This window comes from Trachymyrmex septentrionalis, unplaced genomic scaffold (genome assembly GCF_001594115.1).
Source record: "Trachymyrmex septentrionalis isolate Tsep2-gDNA-1 unplaced genomic scaffold, Tsep1.0 scaffold195, whole genome shotgun sequence".
Lineage (NCBI taxonomy): Eukaryota > Metazoa > Arthropoda > Insecta > Hymenoptera > Formicidae > Trachymyrmex > Trachymyrmex septentrionalis.
This window is the reverse complement of record NW_017305125.1, coordinates 35,832-56,226: the sequence shown is the minus strand read 5'-3', so window position 1 is coordinate 56,226 and position 20,395 is coordinate 35,832. Positions and strand designations below refer to the sequence as shown.

General features: G+C 36.2%; 3 protein-coding genes across 3 annotated transcripts in view; 1 reads left to right on the top strand and 2 right to left on the bottom strand.

The window, feature by feature from the left end:
• Positions 1-1,715: 1,715 nt before the first annotated feature.
• LOC108747140 (folliculin-interacting protein 1) lies at positions 1,716-10,091 on the bottom strand. The gene is made up of 12 exons (XM_018484412.1): positions 9,886-10,091; positions 8,574-8,778; positions 7,267-7,356; positions 7,094-7,173; positions 6,950-7,029; positions 6,276-6,395; positions 5,973-6,204; positions 5,217-5,546; positions 5,061-5,145; positions 3,151-4,496; positions 2,381-2,837; positions 1,716-2,253 (listed from the first exon to the last, which is right to left on the bottom strand). The coding sequence occupies exons 1-12, from the start codon at positions 9,984-9,986 to the stop codon at positions 2,041-2,043; spliced, it is 3,339 nt and encodes a 1,112-aa protein (XP_018339914.1). The 5' UTR covers positions 9,987-10,091; the 3' UTR covers positions 1,716-2,040.
• Positions 10,092-10,834: 743 nt separating this feature from the next.
• Positions 10,835-14,545, bottom strand: LOC108747143 (dnaJ homolog subfamily B member 13-like). The gene is made up of 6 exons (XM_018484416.1): positions 14,343-14,545; positions 13,771-13,992; positions 13,376-13,520; positions 12,466-12,640; positions 11,697-11,868; positions 10,835-11,401 (listed from the first exon to the last, which is right to left on the bottom strand). Exons 1-6 carry the CDS (start codon positions 14,477-14,479, stop codon positions 11,125-11,127), a joined length of 1,128 nt encoding a protein of 375 aa, XP_018339918.1. The 5' UTR covers positions 14,480-14,545; the 3' UTR covers positions 10,835-11,124.
• A 120-nt stretch (positions 14,546-14,665) lies between these two features.
• Positions 14,666-20,395, top strand: part of LOC108747142 (mastermind-like protein 3) — a 15,141-nt gene continuing 9,411 nt past the window's right edge. Inside the window, exons 1-3 of the mRNA XM_018484414.1 lie at positions 14,666-14,824; positions 15,466-16,042; positions 16,218-16,315. Coding sequence (XP_018339916.1) covers positions 14,785-14,824; positions 15,466-16,042; positions 16,218-16,315 — 715 coding nt within the window. The 5' untranslated portion in view covers positions 14,666-14,784. The remainder of the gene's footprint in view (positions 14,825-15,465; positions 16,043-16,217; positions 16,316-20,395) is intronic.

The window sequence follows — 20,395 nt, the reverse complement described above, 5'->3', positions numbered from 1 at the left end:
TTATTCATTATTACTTCGAGATATTGATATTAAGACTTTTCAATTTATAAAGAACAGATAAATTCGTTTTATTAAAATTTATTTCTTTTTAACTTACTCGCATTTTAGATATAGACAAACAAAATTAAAATCGTTTTAAAAAATAGAAAACATACCCCAAACACATAAATAAAATGTAAATATTACATATATTCTTTCTAAATTGAAAAATTAATTTTCGTATATATATAATAATTTAATTTATATATATATATATAATAAACATGATTAAACATGATTATTTAAAAAATAACTTAAAAAATGAATATAGAATGAATGTATATTAGCCAAGTGCCACATTAACTAATAAAACTAAGTTACTAACCTTAAAAAAGCTTAATTGTAAAAAAATCTATTAATTTTTACAAGGAGAGGCTTAGAAGTGGTCTTCATTGATTTCAATAAAACTTGATAGAATTACAAAATGTGTTCCCCTATATAATTATTTGGACGTAGAGTGTAGACGATCAACTATTTCCGAGATATTTCAATATTAAATCTGGTAGCGGCAATTTTCCTTTATAGTTTATTAAGATGTTTATATGTTACGTCCAACTCTGGTCATATGAATTGGTTTAGAGAAGAAAGGAATGAGAAGGATGGAATAATGGAAGGATGTTAGAGAGATCCTTTGTCTCGCATGCATCCGCGTGGAAGAGGATGGAGCAAGTCGAACATACTTAGGTAACTTCGAAATATGGGTGAACGTCTCGAAAGGACGCTATGACTCTAGAGGTGGCCGGTCACTCTCACTATGAGAATTACAAAAAAAAAAAGTTAGAAAAAAAGGGACAAAATTATCTCTAAACCAGTCTCTGAATCAGCATCATGTCTTTTTTTCGAAGGAAAGGGGAATAAACTCAAGGATTTGATTGATAAAAGGAAGAATGATTATCGAGAAAAAGGAGCAAAGTTCGCGCTATGAACAAAGAGAAAGAAGTCAAATATACAGAATCTATCAAATATCGGAGATATACAGGAAAGGCGTGAGCATAATAAATAATCTAATGAACTCGAAGGAAGGATGAATGAAAGTAACGTTAACAAGGAATAATGTAGAGGCTGAAAGGGGAATTGATTAAAAGGAAATAAACAAGAAATCGAGGTGACCGGACAGGTTATACAGTAGAGAGACCTATGTCCGGACACTTACACATGAAAAGAAACAACATAACTAAAATAGAAAACGTATTTTTCAGTTAATAACGCGCATTGGAGTGACAAGTTACTTTTCAAAGTGACTTGTGACTTTCTCAACTTTAGCGCTTTGTTAGTTATCGTTACAGTTATAAAAATTGCAATATCATTATCAAATTGTTATAAAAAGTAACGGTAAAAGTAATGGCGCACGCGTTACTATATTCCATTCCCTGAATATAAGTTACATTTTCAAATATAAAGTCAAGATTTTTTTAAATGTTTCTTAAATGATATTGTTAAACTGTTACGTATAACATTATTATTTTGATAATTTATATAAAATAGAAAATATAATTTTATACTTTCGGCTATGAGCTTGCAGGTCACGGATTGCGCATCACTTAATTATAAATAATTGATTAAAAAATTTCTTAAAAATTAAAATTTCTTTAGTTTTAGGAATTATTTAAAAATATATAGTAATATATGTAAAAAGTACATTTAGAATTTATTAATTAAATTGTACAATTGCTACCTTGCCCTGAATCATGTAAAAAACCAAATAGACAGTACGTACTTTATTAGTAAGATATCAGCCATTGTGATTTAGTTGTATAAGAACTATGTGATTCATTAAAAAACGCTGAAACGAATGATTAAACGCGAGAATAAACCTTAACATCTAACCTAGTCTAATTTGATTTACGCGCGCACGATTTAGGTATTGTGTACTTAATTATGTGTTATTCGGAGCGAAGAATTATTAGCTTTTTTTACTTCGGTACAACACATATTGATACACTACTCAAAAGATACCTATAAAAATACCAAGAGGAGAAAACTATAAACAATCGAACGGGTTCAAGTTAGTGTAAGACCAAATCGTTGCGTTATTTCCGGAGAATGAGTGGTTGCGACCGCAAGTAAGAGTGGTATGTCCGCTGCATCGAGATCTAGAGCGTTCATCAAGCTGCTCACATTGGCATCGGACTCTTCCATAGACATCATCATTTCCGCCAAGGCTTCGCTTCTTAACCATAATTCTCTCAGTTTAGTCTCCAAAATCGCTATGCACTAAAACATTAGTTTGACAGATTTACTTATTTATAAAAACTTACAAAGAATAAAATTTGTTTAGGAAAAAGAGGGAGAAAAAAAGAGAAAAAATCTTAAATTAAATTAAGATTGACAAAAAACTCACATGGATAGGAGAGTGATATTTTCGCCATACATAGGCAAAAGATTCCAACATATTCGATACCAGACGTGACATTCCGACCGGTAGTGGAGGACTTTGCCAAGGCGCATTATTTGATAAGATTCCGACGTGCCACGTGTCCAAGTCAGCTAGTACGCAGAGTGCTTCTGCAACCGGTTGATCGATCGTTGGAAATCGAGCGCTGGCCATGACTTCTTCACGCATACACGACCACCACTTCTCTTCTGATTCAATTTCAGAATTATCCTTCTCATCTTCTGATAGCTTCTTCCTTTTTCTCCTCTTTTTTTTCTTAGTTATACCTTGTAGCACCAAACCCCACGTATAACCTGTACTTAGAATATTAGTCTCGTCATTTATAGTCTTATTTCGCATGAGAGTTTTCGTAAAGCCCATTTCTCTAATTAATCCAGTTTTGATCTGTGAAATTTTCCTTGATCTGTAACAAAAGATAGTCATTATTAAATCTAAGTGAGAAAATAAAAATAAACACAAAAATAACAAAATAACGAAATTATTTCGATATAAAGTGATCTCCTAATGAAGTGATGGCATTAAGAAGAATTTAGAAGACTCCTGCATTTTTTTAGATTTTAATTCTGTTAGTTAATTCAGGCTAACTGTATCTGAAATTCAAAGATCTAGAGTTTTAAGTAAATTTTTAATTTTATTAAATAACTTTATTGCAAAAAAGTTAATAAAGACTTTATTTTAGTGGATGTTATAATTTCGACAAAAAAAAATACACTGACTGTGGCATTGGCAACTCCACGACACTGTTGGCTTCCATCAAAGCCTCAAGGCTATTGGATCGCGACATTCTCATGGTTCTGCTACCTTCAGAGCTTCCACACGTGCGTAATACCTCCGTCGCATTCGTCGGCGTTTCCAACACTTGTTTGCTGCTGTCATAATCTTGCGAGGCAACGTATCCTTGACCATTGCACTTCAAACAAAAGCCTATGGACCTTGCACCCATACTGGACGTTGCTTCTGGAGGAGGCTGCATGCTCTTCGACGATTCGGGGAAGTTTCGCTGGATGATCTTTCTCAATACGCCCTCCGGAAGTTGTGCAGATGTACTAGGTAGTCTCGTAAAGGTGTAAGAACACTGACAATTGTTATTAAGACGCGGTCTTAACGGTAACTTCACGGATTTGTCTTCCCCACCGAGGGTAAAAAAGACTTGCGATTCCTTAAATTCATCAATAAATCCACCGTTTGTATCAAGCGATAATTCGGGTCTGCTGTAAAACATTTTCAGTGGATCCACATTATTCAGCTGTTGATGCAGCTCAGTCTTTCCAGTCGCGAGACTCTCTTCAGTATCATGCACACCCAACTTCTTCTCGAAACCTCGCAAAGGAAACTGCAGGAAATCTTGTGGCTGATATCCCTTTGACATGACATCCTCCTGCGATTCAATCTCGCTAACAATTATTTTTACTTCGTTCGACACTTTGAAATTTTTCTCGCTGCCCTTAGATCGATTCTCCTGCATCGACTCGTATTTCTCGCTTTTCTGATTTTCGCGTAATAAAAATTCCTTCGTTAGAAACTTAAGGTCTAGCAGAGCCTCGGTCGATTTCATCATGAGCGTGTCAAGGCCGGATTTCATGGTGCCGCTACGCTTCAGGGGACTGACTGATCGCGAGAGCCTCGGTCGTTCCGCAGGATACCGTGGAGTGCATTGTGCGTTAATATCGTCGGTTCCGGTTTCGGACGATTGTGTCGACTTACGCGATGGTAAAACGCGCGACTCGCACCTGCGAATCAAGGCGTTTCGATCGTTGAACGCGCACGTCGATCTTTTGTTACTAAACAGATACGGCCGTTTATTGCGAGCCTGTTCCAACATATTCGTCGCTATCTGCACATCTTGTTGCGATGTGCAACGGTATTCCTGGTATTTTCGTATCGTCCCACTGCGAATAAAATAAGATAAGAACGATAAAACGGAATTAATTAAATCACTTTTTCGAGGATCGCCTGCAATTACGGTATGCGCTACTTTCACAGGGTTGCCTACTGCGCCGTACAGGTCGCCAAGTTGTGCCCACAATGGATTGCAAGAGTACCAGCTACCTAATTTCTCGATCTAAAAATAGAGATAAATTATCAGGATGATCTCAATGAATTCTCGTCTAAAGTAAATATTATTAGCAATTATATATTGACTAATTTGCATTATAATGCAATGTTAAGATGTTGATAATTTTATATTTATTATAATGTTTTAAGAAAAAAATTGCAAAATCTAGTTCTGCATATGCCTTCATAACTTCATAAAAAAAGAAACCGAAAAGATCTCACAGTGAAATATTGTTTCTGCAAGACGAAATATAGTTTTGATAATATTTGCGCCGTAAGTAAGTAACACATTATTTTATTTGTTATAATATTTTTAAGGGCGAAATTGCAAGATCTGGCTCTTTAGAAGGTTTCACAACTTCATAAAACATAAGTCGGAATAACTTTCATGACAAAGTATCTCTTCTACAAGACAATATACAATAGATAGAGTACAGATATGTATCTGTAAAATTTTTGAAAGATTTTGTCAACTTTATTCTACTCATTATATAAAGACATTTCAATCCGATACATACAAAATATGGATTCCAAGATTTTCCGCAGTTCTATAACTTTTTTTTAAACTCACCATGTGCCGATCATGAGGGGATAACACAGTGTACACCCAACCGAGATGATACGTTAATACGGCAGTTACCACAGTGCTTAGAAAGCTGAAAGAAAAAAACACTGAAATAAATATCGGGACGTTCACTTAATCCGTGATCTACACTTCTACACTTACAAATTAGTCGATTTTGTATCGAGCTCGTCGAACAATTGACACATTTGTTGCAAACTGCGATACAAAGTATTTGTCTTCTCATTCACTGTCACGGAATTAAGTAGAATGTCGTGCCACAACAGAGGTGTGCGTGTGTTAGCGTCGACATCAAGTAGTACATGCAACAGCGAAATGACAAATCGAGACGTCGCCTTGCACATTCTATCAGTCAATTGCATCCTCTTATAGTTGAAACCATTAATGTTGCTTGTCTCGATGCAAAAATATCGTAAGCGATCCAGCATCCCTTCTAAGAAAGCCATGTGTTCTAAAAGCCGCATTTTTATCTGGCTACAAATTATAAATAATCACCTTCATAAAATTATCAATTTTTTGGAGGTCTGTGTGTGTGTGTATTTATTTATTTATAATATTCTGCATTAAAAAAACAAAGTCTTATTTTACGTTATATAAATAAACAAGATCAATTTGGTTGATTTGTTTTAATAAAAAATTATAATTTTAACTTGAAGCCAAACACAAGTCTAGATGCGAGCATACGTGCGATAAATTTCTGATAAAATATTATTTAATTTAAAAATTTTTAAACATTATTCGATTTTTTAATTTTTGTTTTTCGCTTTCGCATAGTATGTTTTGCCTTTTTATAATCAGCGAAGTTTATATCATTAATTATAAATTTAAAATCATTATGCCTATATTCAAATAAACGTTTTTTTTAATTTCAATAAAAAAAAACACAAGATAATTTTATACCTTTCATGGCCCTGAGCCAATCGCACTAACATTGTCAAACCCAGCCTGGTTTTGTGTCGTTTCGCGTGTCCGTCACGCCCGTCGCTTCCGTTCTCGTTCCAATGCTGCATCCCGAAAGCATCATCGGAGTCCGCTCGACCGAGAGAAGTCGAGACCGCTCTTAACCATCTTCTGCGCAAACTGGTGAGGCTGCCGAGTCCGGACGATCCGTTACTCTCCAACGATTGCGAACCTAAATCAGCATTGCGTGAGCTACGATGCACTTCCGACAATCAATCATTCTAATCGTTGGCATGAACTTACTGCCCGTCGGCGGAGCTATGTCTACGTCCCAGCCGCTGCCAATACTCGAGCACGTCGAACTCTTTCGCGGACCCACGTGCGAATCGTTACTTGACAGATTGCCAGAACTCGGCCGGGACTCTGCAATGGAAACCTAATCAGGATTTATTCTGACGCTTTGAGAACTCTTCCAAGAGATATTTGTCATATTTGATTTCATTACACTGTAAAACAAAATTCAATCTTTTTTGCTACAAGTGTGAATTTTCCACTGTATTTTTGTCTGCTAAACACATTGGCAAAAGTTAGTTGACAGAAGTTAGCATGTCAAAATTTTGAGAAAAATGGTGTCAAAAGGGATCACGTTTTTAGCTCTTTTCGCGCTATTTTTTCTCAAACTTTAACGTAATAGCCAACTTTTGTCAATAAATTCATATTCAGCATGCAAAAATACGTCGAAAATGAAACTATTCATGATGTTGCAAAATGATTCCTCGGTATTATTTTAATTGTCACATCTAAAATTAAATACATTGTTGTAAAAAAGAAAATTTAGAATATAAACCCGAGCTTTTTTTCATAAAAAATTAATTTTCCTTATAAGGTGTATTTAATCGAGAATCTGTTAAAAAAGTTATTAATAAGAAGAATTAATTTTTACTATACAAAAGTAACAATATCGTCAGTACACTTACGAAATGATCGCATACCAGTATTGCCGGAGGTAGAATCCATGTGCGTGGACCGTCCTAATCCTTCATCCAAGATTTTTTCACTGTAGTATAATAAAACGATTAATAAAATTAATCAATAGTAGAAAAGGTGAAGAAATAGTTTACCTTGTCTTGCAGATGCCATGTTCTGTCGCCGGAAAGATTTTCGTGCACATGATGCACGGAGGAGAATTCATCGAGTGAACCTTTAAATCAAATATATCAATAATATTAAAATACATCTGTATATAGATATTTCCGCAAATAAAATTTTAAGAGTGATTATTTTAGATTCATACCTTAAATAATGATCCTCTGTACGTCATTGCCACGGTGCCAAACACCATTTCGCTTAGGAGACTCACGTCATCTTCGATAGTTTTATCTCGCTGAAAATTTTAGACTACATTTCGTTAACGTAATATATGTAATATTTGTGGACGGATGTGAGTGTCGACTAAGGCTGTGTTCCGATATACACTGCCAACACTGGCAGTACTAAAGAATAGTTATTAGCGTGCGCTGCAGCACAGCATCTAGCAATCTTCCATTCCATCAATGACATCATAAATGGTAGCCATATGTCCATATTGCCACTGCGACTACTGCAGCTCTCGAGTCGAGGTGAGCCAGTTACAGTGGTTATAGTGCAATTTGACGTCGAATAAAGCGCAAAAAATATTTGTTAGAGCTAGAAATAAAGCAGTTCTTCGCTGCTGCTTTTTTGTTCAAAAACCTCTAATGCTATTATTAGGCATATTGACTATAGAGATGCACCGGATCGTAAAATTATCAGGTATTCGGTCAAAGAAAAAAATGTGTGACATTAGATATCCGATATTCGGTCGGATATCCGTAGGACAATTATCCGGCTGGATATTTTCCGGACATCCAATACAAATTCCCCATAATTCTAAAAGAAAAAAAGAAAGCACGGGAAAAATTGCGATAATAATTAATCGGCCGTAAAAGGGTTGTTTGCAATATAGTTTCACCACTGACCGTTAATTAAAATTTATTAATATTAATAAATTTTTCATAGGCAATAACATTTCAGTATTTTCCGGTAATAATATATTTTGATTATCGACATAAACCACCGTAATTGTGCAAAATCATACTGTGCAAGATTAGCAGAAAAAAATAGAATTCTGCATCAATGACGACAACTTACAGTATATAAAATTTCAGCCGGCTATATATATTGCCAGATATTAAGGATATGCAGATAATACAAAGTATTATATAAGTATTATATAAGGATATATAAAATTAAGTATATATAAGGATATTTTCCGAATATCCGGTGTATCCCTAACATTGACATTTTGATTTAATGCATTTATCTTTACAATAAATACGATGTCTGTAGAAGCATACATATTATAACAACAACAAAAATTGTAAAATTTAATATATTACTATTACTATTATTATTATTATTATTATTATTATTATTATTGTTATTATTATTATATTGATGATAACAGAGTTAGATATTATTTAATTAAGTTTATGTTTATAATCCATTTAATAGATATAATAATTCAATTTAATGTTTTGATTTGATGGCTTGATTTGTTAATATGCAAAACTCGATGATTACCTCAAAATCGTGAGCAGTCCTTATGTTAAAAGGCATCTCGCATTTTCCTTCTGCATTGTTGTTCATCGCAGTGCACACAGTTTCGCTTTTACTTCGATGTTTCTGGACTGTCATCGAATCAAACAGAAGTTTTCTACCGCGCCATTCGCATTCTCGAAATAACAAAATTCGCACTTGATTCGCTCCAACTTGCAACGCGGAATTCCTGTAATTTGATAGAATGCATCATTTGAAAGCTCTTTTAGCATGCAAGATGTTTATATATATATAACAATAAAATAAAAATGAAGTAATAATCAGAGACTCTTTCATATCTGACTTTTTAAAAATAAAAAATACATCTAATTCATTTACGTCTAAAAGTTTTGTAATTATTAAATATAAAAATTGGATTAAAGCAATAAATTACAAATACTGAACGCAAAGAATAAAATATTTTTTAATATTTAATAAATATGTTAGAAAATTTTTAGGACCGCTAAATACAAAAATAAAAAGACATTTTAGAATAAAAATCTAAAATATAGCAAACTTTCAACATGGTGAATGCAGAAAGTAAAATGTCTTTAAATTCTAGTGAGTCTGAATTAAAACACTTTCAGGATCATAATTTTTATATTATTTATTTTATTACTATTTTATTAAGTCTTGAGTAAAATTATTAATTTAAATAATAATTTGTACAGATGTTGCTTATGTTAAATTAAAATAAAGAAAAATAATGATTAAATAATTTAATGTAAGCTGGAGTAAGTCAATATATGTTGTACATACAGCATAAAAATTGATTGAACTTGCATGAAAAAGAAAAAAAAGTTTGACGAAGCTTTTATGATATCTCCCCCTCAAATGGAGAAGCTTCGATGCGCGATCGCTTCTCGACGTTGCGTTGGTAAAACAGCCGCAGACGCGGCGGTGAGAGCCAAGTAATCGCAATGAAGTAGGTTAGGGAAACAGCCTAAGCGTCAATCTTTATTATAAAATTCCAAGCTTTCGATAAGAACCCTGATAATTCAACGCCATTACAATTTGTCTTTCATCGTCCTGGCGATACTATGAGAAATGTCTTTCGTTCCGCTTTCTTCCTAAAGCGTGAAATTCTGCCTTTATCTCTGGCGCCAATACAGAATAGTAATGCGATTTATGCGATTGACAAAAAGATCGATATGATAGATGCATACGCATAGCGGTAACAACGAACGGATGCTGGGCGAGCTATTTCGGAGGAGGGATCCACCGCACGAGCGATACAGAGCGAAAATGCGCTCCGAAGTCCGAAATGAAATGGAACAGCGCAATCTCGCTTGCTCACCTATCATTTCCAGTTGTTCGTGCACTGGACACTAGGCTCTCGGCACTCTCGCGCGGTCTGCTCTTCCTCGCAGGTAGTAGTTTATCGAGCAACGGCATCATAAAGCCACGGCCCGCCGTCTATAATTAGTTATCGCATCGTCTCGCGAAGCAAACCTGCGTCTTTCATGTCACGCGGAACTGCACCATACATGTTCGCGCGGGTTAAGTCTCTTACTCCTCTTACTGTAAATAAAGTCACGTGCGGAGGAGTCATATGATTGCCCGAGATAATAGCTCAGCGTCGCTGCGGCGGATAGCACGATCGAGGCTACTTTTTAGCCCCAAGAACCTTTCAAATATCAAGCTCATTATTCATACACTTTTTACCAGGATTTACCATTTTCCCCAATATCCATATCGTATGACATTTTTTTCTCCATACAGATTTTCTCTAAGAGAATTGTCTCATGAGAATTTACCGACCGACGGTTTTTGTTGAATCATCAGTAGATCCCGCAAGATGGAGCTAGACATCCCGTTACATTGCCAAAGTGAGCAGTCTCTTCGAAATCTTCGAAATCACGACAGATCCGCTGATATATCGATATCGACGCGTTCGTGTTGCGTATTTAAGGTATTCTTTCTCCACTCCAAATCTTTCTCACTTCACTTCTGTACTGGTGCAATAAGTTTGAGTGATAACAAATATAGTTTGTTTTGCATTAATTCAGAACTAGTTTAGAACTCTTCAAAAAAGAATAGGCCCCAGTGATACTAGTATCAGTTATTATTTTGATCTATAATATCAGAAGGAAAGATTCCCGCAAATTATCTACGTAATTGTCTATAAATGATATTTTATTAACAAAATCCTCTCTTTTAATTTTTAATAATACAGGCATCAATATTTTTAGAATAAAAAAAGTATCGAGCTAATTGATTTAATATAATATAAATTAAATGTGCACATACAATTAAAATAGCTCGCTACATTTTCAAATCGTGTTTTATTTTGTAGACATCATCTATGTTTGCATTCGAATATTCTCATAGCACATGCAGGTTGTGTATCCAAGTCTCAAAATAATGGTTCAACTATTATATAATTATACTTATTGCAATGAAATAATTAGTTACAGAAGAGATAATTTTCGAGTAATTTTCTTTCTTATATACTTTCTTGTAAAAGTTGATGTCGAAAAACATACGAATATCACGTGAAATACGCATATGAAATAACGCGCAAATATCTGCAAAATCACATTTCACATATCAATTTCTTCACGCCACGTCGAAATGGAACGTCGTCGTTGACATTTCTGCGCATTTTCTTGGCCAATATGAGGCGATGAACGTACTCGGCATTCTCAACGTTCGTACCAGATACCTCGAAGGCTTTCTTAATATAGTTCTTATTGGTCAACGACAAATAAACTGGAAACTCGATGTTGAACCTCAATATTAGATCACCCTTTTGCTTCGGATTTGCGGGAAATGGCATTCCTTCACCCGGCACACATTTGGTGTAATCTGGTCTAAGATAAGATGTAATATGTAAAAGGTGAGCGAAAATTTAGATAACATTCATAAAGTTGTTTAACTTTAATTCTGTAAATTAAAAAAAAAAAAGAATTAATCGCGAAATTGAATAATATTAAATAAGTATTAATGAAATCTGTGACGATTTTGAGTAATCTTTTATAGGAGAGAAATTATTTGAAACCTTTTGGAAATTTAGGACGAATTAAAATAAAAGGTAATATAATGCAATCGAGAGAAAAAGAGGGAAATGGAAGAGACATGGCGCAATTTTATAACAGCTTTTCGTACGTAACGATCGACGTTATTGGAATCCGAAGAATTCTGTCATCGACGGTGTTAAGCGTGATCACTGTTCCGGTCAGCGCCTCCTTCAGACAGATATCGACCGTCATGTGCAAGTCCGAGCCCTCTCGCCGGAACGTTTCGTGAGGGCGATCCTCCGTGACGAAGATAACGTCCGCTACGCTGACAGTGTCTTGGACTTAGTGAAGATATCACCCCATCTTGTGTGCGTTACAATTAATCTTTAACCTTTATTCTACGGAACCCGCATTTTCACGTGACGATAGTCGTAAATTGATCAGTCGTCTCATCTTTGATTGTATCATCAATTACGCGAATCTATTTCATTATAACTTTATATTATTATTTATCATTATCTTATTAATTTATTGTAAAAAGAAATACGTTATATGGAAAATATGTCTTATTATTTTTTGTCATTTATGAAGGGATAAAATTTGTCATATAAGAGTTAAATTTTTAACTTGAACTCTGAAGAATATAGTAACTTTTTTTAAATACTAAGGAAACCGTTTGCTTTTACGATTAGTATAAAAACAGAATATGATAAAATTCAAAACTACGAGAGAGAGAGAGAGAGAGAGAGAGAGAGAGAGAGAGAGAGAGAGAGAGAGAGAGAGACAGTTACAAAGAAAATGTTTTATTATTTGTTTTATTATCGCAATCATATCGTATTATTTATTATATCGTAATACTTTAGCGTGGTTACAAGTTCAAAAAAGATCAAGAAGGCAATGGAAGAACTTATACTTACCAGGTATCTTTGAAGGACTTTGATCACCTTCTTCTGGAAATACTATTTTGGTACCTGCTGGGATTCCCGGCTTAATGGGTATCGTCAAGATCTTCTCCATCGACGACGTCGTCGATTTATCGTCAAGTAAAACCAATTTTTGGATCTTCATTTTCTTTATTCCGCCAAAAAATATCTACGACGAAACGTTTTCAACTATCTGATTACACGCTAATTATTTTATCTTTCGTTTATAAGGTTTATCATATAAGATTTTTATATGTTAAACCATACGAAAAGAATATAATTTATGTTTAATTTAATTCCCAAACGAGTAAACGAGAATGGATTAAAATGGATTGACATTTTTTTCTATCCGCACGCATATTTTAAATAGCGGATACTTTTTTTTTTATTTAATTGGTTTTAATTAGATGCAATTGAATTGAAAAACTGCATTTCCTATTCAAAATTTTGAATTGAACAGTATTCACAATGCATAGAAAAAGCTAATATTATTTTTAGATTGAAAGGTATAGAGATATGTTCCATGCAAGTTCTATAAATGAATAAAAATGCATTCAGAATTGAAAAGCATTCATTTTAACATTCGTGAATCAATATTTCTGAAAATCTGAATCCATTTCAATTCATTTCAATCGATTCTCGTTTGCTGGCTTTTTATCATTTTATACAAAATCTTGAAATCAAAATTTCAATCAGATAATCGAGATTTCATGTTGTTAATAAAATCATACAAAGAAAAAAAACAGTCTGCAAATATAATTTGCAATTTTTTAATAATTTTGTGTTAAAGAAATATACAAAAAAATAGAAAAATACCTATAGTATGTATTTATGTTCACATAATATAATAAATAGAATTGAAAGCCGGAACAAAAAAAATGTATGAACATAGATCAGTTCTTACTTCCGAGAGAGTTAAAAATAGGGTTTTAATCAAGGATTCCTCCTTCCGTTTTATACCCTGACCCTCGGGAAATTCAAGTAGAGATTGAGGTTCTGTTAGAATATTTAGAAGATCGTCGTACGGATTTTCAGTCGCGAAGAATTCTCTAATGATAAAATTCGCGATGAGAACATTAAAACTCTTAGAATACTGAAAGCTTAATTTTAGGTGTGAAGTTTATCGAATATTTACAATGAATATTTATTTTGGAAAATAAATATCTATTTTTCTCTAAGAAAAAGTAAGCTATAAATATACATATCTCATTGTGTATGTGTGTGTGTGTGTGTGCGTGTGTGTGCATGAAATGCCATTATTAAACTTCAGAATACATAAATTGAGCTGAATGGTTCTACCTAAAGGTTCGCATCGGCTCGTTGTGATAAACGTAAGGTTTCATGAATCTTTCTGGTTCCGCCACACCATTTTTAAGACCCTCTTCGCCGTATTGATCATACACGGCCCTTCTAAGTGGATCCGAGAGCACGTCGTACGCTTCAGCTGCTAAGGCGAAAATCGCCTCAGCACCTTCGTTCTTTTGCCGCGCGGGATTGTATCGTATAGCACATCGTTGGTATCTGAAAGAAATAACTGCACTATTTCGTTGGTGCAATATGTTTCGTCTCTTTTTATTCCCGTTTTTTACATAAACCATACGATTAATATAATATTGTAAAAGTTACATGTAATATAATACCGCTGTAATACAATAAAGACTGATATAATATTTGAAGAATTTTTCACAAAATATCATTTTGATATTACAAAGAAAAAATATCATATTTTGTAAAAATATTTTAAATGTTATTAATATATATGGAGATGAGAGAGAGAGAGAGAGAGAGAGAGAGAAAGTGATAATAGGTTATCAAGAATTAATAAGAACTCTACTTTTACGTCATCCTATAAAAAAGATTATGCAGCTTACGCTTCCTTGATTTCCGTATCGGCACAATTCCATCTCAGCGATAAAACTTTATAATAGTTTATGCCACGTTGGATGCACGTACATTTACCGCGTAACGCGTTTATATTCAGATCACTCTTCGAAGTTTGAGAATCCATGCCGAAAAGCAATTGTGCGAAAAACCTATGCCCATCTTTTTCGAAAAATGACGCTTAGTTGGAGCGAATGTCTTTTATTTCCTTCAGCATCGTTGATCGCGACAGAGAGATCGGCAATAAGACGATCGGAGCATCGTTTCGTGTTTTCAATAACCGACGACAACGGTAGTCTGTGTTTGCGTATCGACGTGCGTTTCACCATTATCAAGAGGTTCAAGTGTATTCTTAGACGCGGATAACAATATACGAAATTGGCACAACGGTTGGTTTCCCGACGGCGAGTCTAATCGACAAATTTTATCACTATGGAGCCTCGTGAACGTGTCTCGAATTTCGCTGTAAAAGGTAAACGTATAAAATCGTGTTAGGTTCCTAAACATTTCATGACGCGACAATTGCTCGGAGCGAACGGATAAACGCGTATTGAATAATGCAAAGCGTAAATTATCGTATGAAATATCCTATAATAATTTAAGATATATTTTCTATATACATATATATATATGTACATATATGTATATGTACATATATAGAAACGCTGTACAATTTTATATTTAAAAATCAAAAAAGAGAAATTTAAAGAACATATCTTATCTAGAAATTATGTAGTTTTTAATAATCGGACAATTATTAACTCGGCGTCATTATTGTACTAAAATGTTACACGGAGATAGATAATGATAACTCGAATATTTTTTTTGGTCTATTCTCGCAACAATTGTTTTAGAAAGTCTTAGCTCCATCTACAGGGCGGTTGGTTAAAATCTACGAAGTATGTAAGAAAATACAGATGTTTAAAAATGTCTCGGGTCATTATGACCCAGCCACAATGACTGGGTTAACAACATGGAATCATAATGGTTTGATTGTAATATACTATTATAATACTATCATAACATGTTTACGAATACTATTAAGGCTTAATGGAAGATTACATCCTTCAAGAAGAACGATTTGAAATAATATGTTTTGTGTAATACGTCTAGATGAACCGATTGAAATTTGTGAAGAAAAAGAATACATTCGCGACAGCATTGATCGTGGAAAGGTCATCGTCGTGGTATCACCGACAGAGACAAAACCGCTTGCTTCCAGTGAACATTTGAAGAATAAGATCAATAATAACATGAGCTTTCTAGACATTATCTCTCCTATGCATTCTTTCGAAGAGAAGAATTTCGATAACGACAACGATGACGACGACAACGACGACGATGAAGACGACGACGACGATGACGAGGACGACGACGACGATAAGGAGAATATGAAGATAAAACGCATTTCCAGTGAATCGAAGCAATCGTGTGGCAGTCGTGAAGTAGACAAGATTTTTCCTCAGCAACAGCATCGGACACAGGGAAATCGATCGCCGAGACGTAAAAGTACTAGTATCCCGACGTTGTTATGCATTGATAACAACAAACTTGTGGATGCGACGGCAGCTGCAGGAGTTAAACGCAAGATCCCGAGACCGGCAAACGCTTTTATGCTGTTCGCCAATGAATGGCGGAGGAAACTAGCTGCAGAGAATCCTCGGGAATCCAATAAGGATATCAGTGTCAGGTTAGTCTCTCTTTTAAAAGATACATTTGTTTCTGTCGCGTAAAAATGCAATTTTTAAAGATTCTTTTTTCAACCTTTCAATTTACTTTCAGTTTATCTTTTAAGAAATGAAAACTTGTAATGTGAAATAATAATTTGAAAATAAAGTGATTTTGTTTTGTTCTATAATTTTTAGGCTAGGCGTTTTTTGGAAAAACATGTCGAAGGATATAAAGGAAAAATATTTTGCATTGGCACGTGAAGTGGATAAGGAGCATAAGAGAAAGTATCCTGGTATGTACTGTAACCTGTATAGTATTTTTTTTAATGTGACTTACAAAGTATATCGAATGATGCGAGGGAATAAGATAACGGGAAGGAAAAACATTGATAAAAATGCCTGGAATGTATCGTATGGACTATCGTGTGGACTATCGAGAAGCGGCGATTAGATCTCTAAAATTAGAAAGTTACTTGTTACTTTCGCACCGCGTGCACAACATCCCAAAGTGTGGGGCCACCGTTTATAAATAGCTAGGTTGGATTAGATATCGATCGCCGGCGATAAGTCTATCCGTGTTATCAACCGACGAAAAGCGAGAAGCCATACCGCGCATAAGCGCTAACGTCTCACCCCTGACCCCTGCGATGATCGTCCTGGATCCAGGTGGATTTATCGCTTGGTCTCATCGATATCACTTGCAACGTGACATTATATCCCTATCAGAAAGGAATACATTGCTTACGTGTTATTTGATATACGGCGATTTACAACGGCTGCTGATTAATAGTATTGTAACGCAAAGTAATCTTCGATTATCTTTTTGGCTTGTTATACATGATTGAAATGTCAGGCCTTTAATAAAGTTGATGTTAATTGAAGGCGCAAGAAATCGGTGTCGCGGATCCGTGCGATTTATAGGTCACAAATGATGACGACGACGACGACGACGACGACGACGACGACGACGACGATTCGATGGCGATGGCAACAGCGGCGGTGGTGACGACAAGCGTGAACGATCGTCGCGGGGGCGGCAAAGAGTGGACGCGGGAGGATGCGAGTTTTGCGGGTCGAACTCGAGGTACAGGGTGGCGAGCGGAGAGAAATATTCTCGGGTGAGTGACGCGGGGAGATGGCGCGGGTGGGAACGGCGCGGCGGAGAGAGAAACCAGAGGTATTGATTGCGACGCGACTCCAGGAACCTGCCCGATACACGACCGCCGGTTCTACCTACCTACCTACCTACCTACCTACCTACCTATCTACCTACCTTCTGCCTACACCCCCGAGGCTGAGCGAACTAGCTAGCGATTATACTTCATATATCCCGCGTTGCTACCGCGCATTCGTGCGCGAGAGGAATGTCGCCACAGTTGCTGCGAGCAGCATACTCGCCAGGCATCGCGTCGCCGATTGGCCCTCTAATTTTCGCTCGATTGTCGCGTACCCTTCTGATTTTTCGCCAGTTACATCCGCTCATCTCGTCTCTTTCTTGCATTATAAAAATTACTGTAATGTCACAGTTCGTCAAAGTAGTGTAAAATTGCATTTGTTACAACTTTATCAAATACAAACTTTTGCAATTTTTCCAAATTTCAAACAATTTCATGCGAAAGGGATGAAAAAGTTAAAATATGTACAATATTAAATATGCATTTTTATTTTTTATTATAAATTTTTCTCAGAAAGGATTTCAATAAATGCCGTATAAATTCCCTAGGAATAGTTGAAATAGCTAATTTTTTAAAAACTGATTATACTTATTTTGCGTCGTTCGAGGGATAGTAAAGATAGTTAACCCGTTAGATCGATACATATTATTTTTGTCCGTGTTTCTCATAGCCGAGGGTAATGTTCAAACGGATTCTTCTTCGTTTCTTTGGACGAACCGCAAATTACCGTATCACTAACATGCGCGGTTAGTTAATTATCCTACAATTTCACTACGCACTTTTATTTACATGTGACGTTTTATTATTCACATCATGGATTAGCGTGTATTTTCTTTCTTGACATAATAGAGTTTGAATTTCTTGGGGATAAATATTGTATGTGTGTGTGTGGAAACAATATTAAATGAAACCCGAAAAGTGTTTAAACGCAAAAGAATGCCATTTTCGACTAAGATCTTGGTGCTTATTGTTAGTATTCATACGTGAATAAATAAGTATAATTATCAAATCTGTGATTCAGTTGATTCAGTTTACTGGATCTGAAACATAATCAGAAACTGAAATAATAATCTCACAACTATGAATTAATTGAACGACAATTTAATAGTACCTAATGCCAGCATCGCAAAAATCAATAAAAATAACTGAAATATAAAATAAATATCTAAATATTAACATCTATACTTAAATATAAAAGTATATAAAAGTTTGAAACATAAACAATGTATATGTCTTATATACGATATCAATATGTTAGATAATTACAAGTATGTAAAATAATTTAGTATTTAAATATTCATGCATAATATATTACCTAAATGATGATGAATATGATACAAACCAAATTGATTGGAAATATTTAATTTTCTTCGACTAGTTTGCGCTTCTTGCATTGATCGTTTCTTTACTTTAATATAATATTAAATTTAGTTTTTTATCTCCTGCATCTTCTACATATTTTGATTCACGTATCGTCGGTTGTATCGTATGTTTCGGCTTCGAAACGCTCACTCACGACAAATATCGGCGCAATTTTCCCGTCCTCGTTTTCAACCGTCCGCCGATAATGTAATCGATGCCAATTTCAGTCGGGGCGGGTGTCCCGAGTGGTCAATTAACATCACCGGGAAGCGGCGGAGACCGCATCGAAGCGCCATCGGGCATCGACGGCGCGTCGACCGAATTCACGTGCATCTGCGCGCGTGTAACGCGCGGTGATCACGGCAAGGGGGTGAGTAGTGTCTGGTGGAGGGTGAAAGGGAGCAGAGGGTGGATATAGAGGAGAGGGGGAGCATGGGGTAGCGCACAGTAGGTCGCACTGAGAGAAGCCGTCAAAATGTCGAGGCCCCTGCATCCAGGCGGCACGACGAGCCGATGCGCGATGGTACAAATGGAGGTGGATGGTGTCGCGGTGTGCACCGGGTTGATCGCCGGTCATCGATCCACCGACGTGCCAATGGCGAGAGAAGGATGAGAGAGAGAGAGAGAGAGAGAGAGAGAGAGAAGAGAAAGGGTTGCAAAGGGAGGATTTGTTCGCCGATGCAACGAATTCGCGATTCACGCAGATCGTCGGAGAATGATAATAAGAGAATATTTAAGCGCACGACGAGACACTAATCGTGCCTGTCGACGTGCGTAATAATTGTTCACGTGGACAAGACGGTTGAGGAAGGTAATACTCGTCATATCAGCGCGATCGATAGATCATGGTCGCTTCATCGCACCGGATAAACGCGTCACGACTAATGAGGAGGTCACGTGGGACGGATCGTGCATGTTTCCACGAGACAGATGCATCCGTAAGACGTATTCGCTGAAGCACTTGCTCAACTAATACGATATAGCCGTCTCGGTCGAGACGACCGAGTTAATCCTCTTGGACCGTTCGACACTCTTCGAGTGTCGATTCTCCATGCTCTTGGTCGGAGAACATCATCCGCACGACGCTCCCTCAAATCCGACAAATGACAAGGGAGTACGACAGAGAAAGAAGAGAGAGAGGGAGAGAGGGGGGGGGAGAGGGAGAGGGAGAGGGAGAGAGAGGCGAATTATCGACTCTCTCGAAGCGAGCAGTGTACGCCGCATACGGAACTACGTCGAAAGCATTGCATGAGGGCTCCGGCTTGAAGCCGTTGAAGAAGGCAACGACAGTGAAAGAGGAGAGGAGAATTTGCCGGCGCCCCTAGTCTTCTCCTCTCAGTAACGGATTTAGAGTCTGAAGAGCCCTAACGAAACAATATTACGATTTCACAGCTTACAATTAAAACGATTCTTTTAATTATATATTTCTAGCAGCAAAGAAATAACGATTATGCCATTTATAAAATTATCTTTATTTACTAATTATAAATACTTTGCGATAATAGTTGTGTAGTGTAATTACAAAACTTTGCAGAGATAATGCAAGTGCAAACACATGAAACGATTCTTCAATAACAATAAAGGATTCTAAACCACTTGCATTTATCAATAAATCCGCCACTGCTCCTCCTTTACCTGCTCGCATCCCACACACCGCGACACACCTCGCGACTCGCGACGCCCTCAAAAGGGTGGGGAATGTGCCTTCCACTCGTCCACCCCCTTTCGCGCCACTCGAGTTCGTCGATGACGAAACGCACGTAAATTCGTAGCGGTGGCGGCGGCGCCGCCGCCACCGCTACGAATTTACGTGCGTTTCGTCATCGACGAACTCGA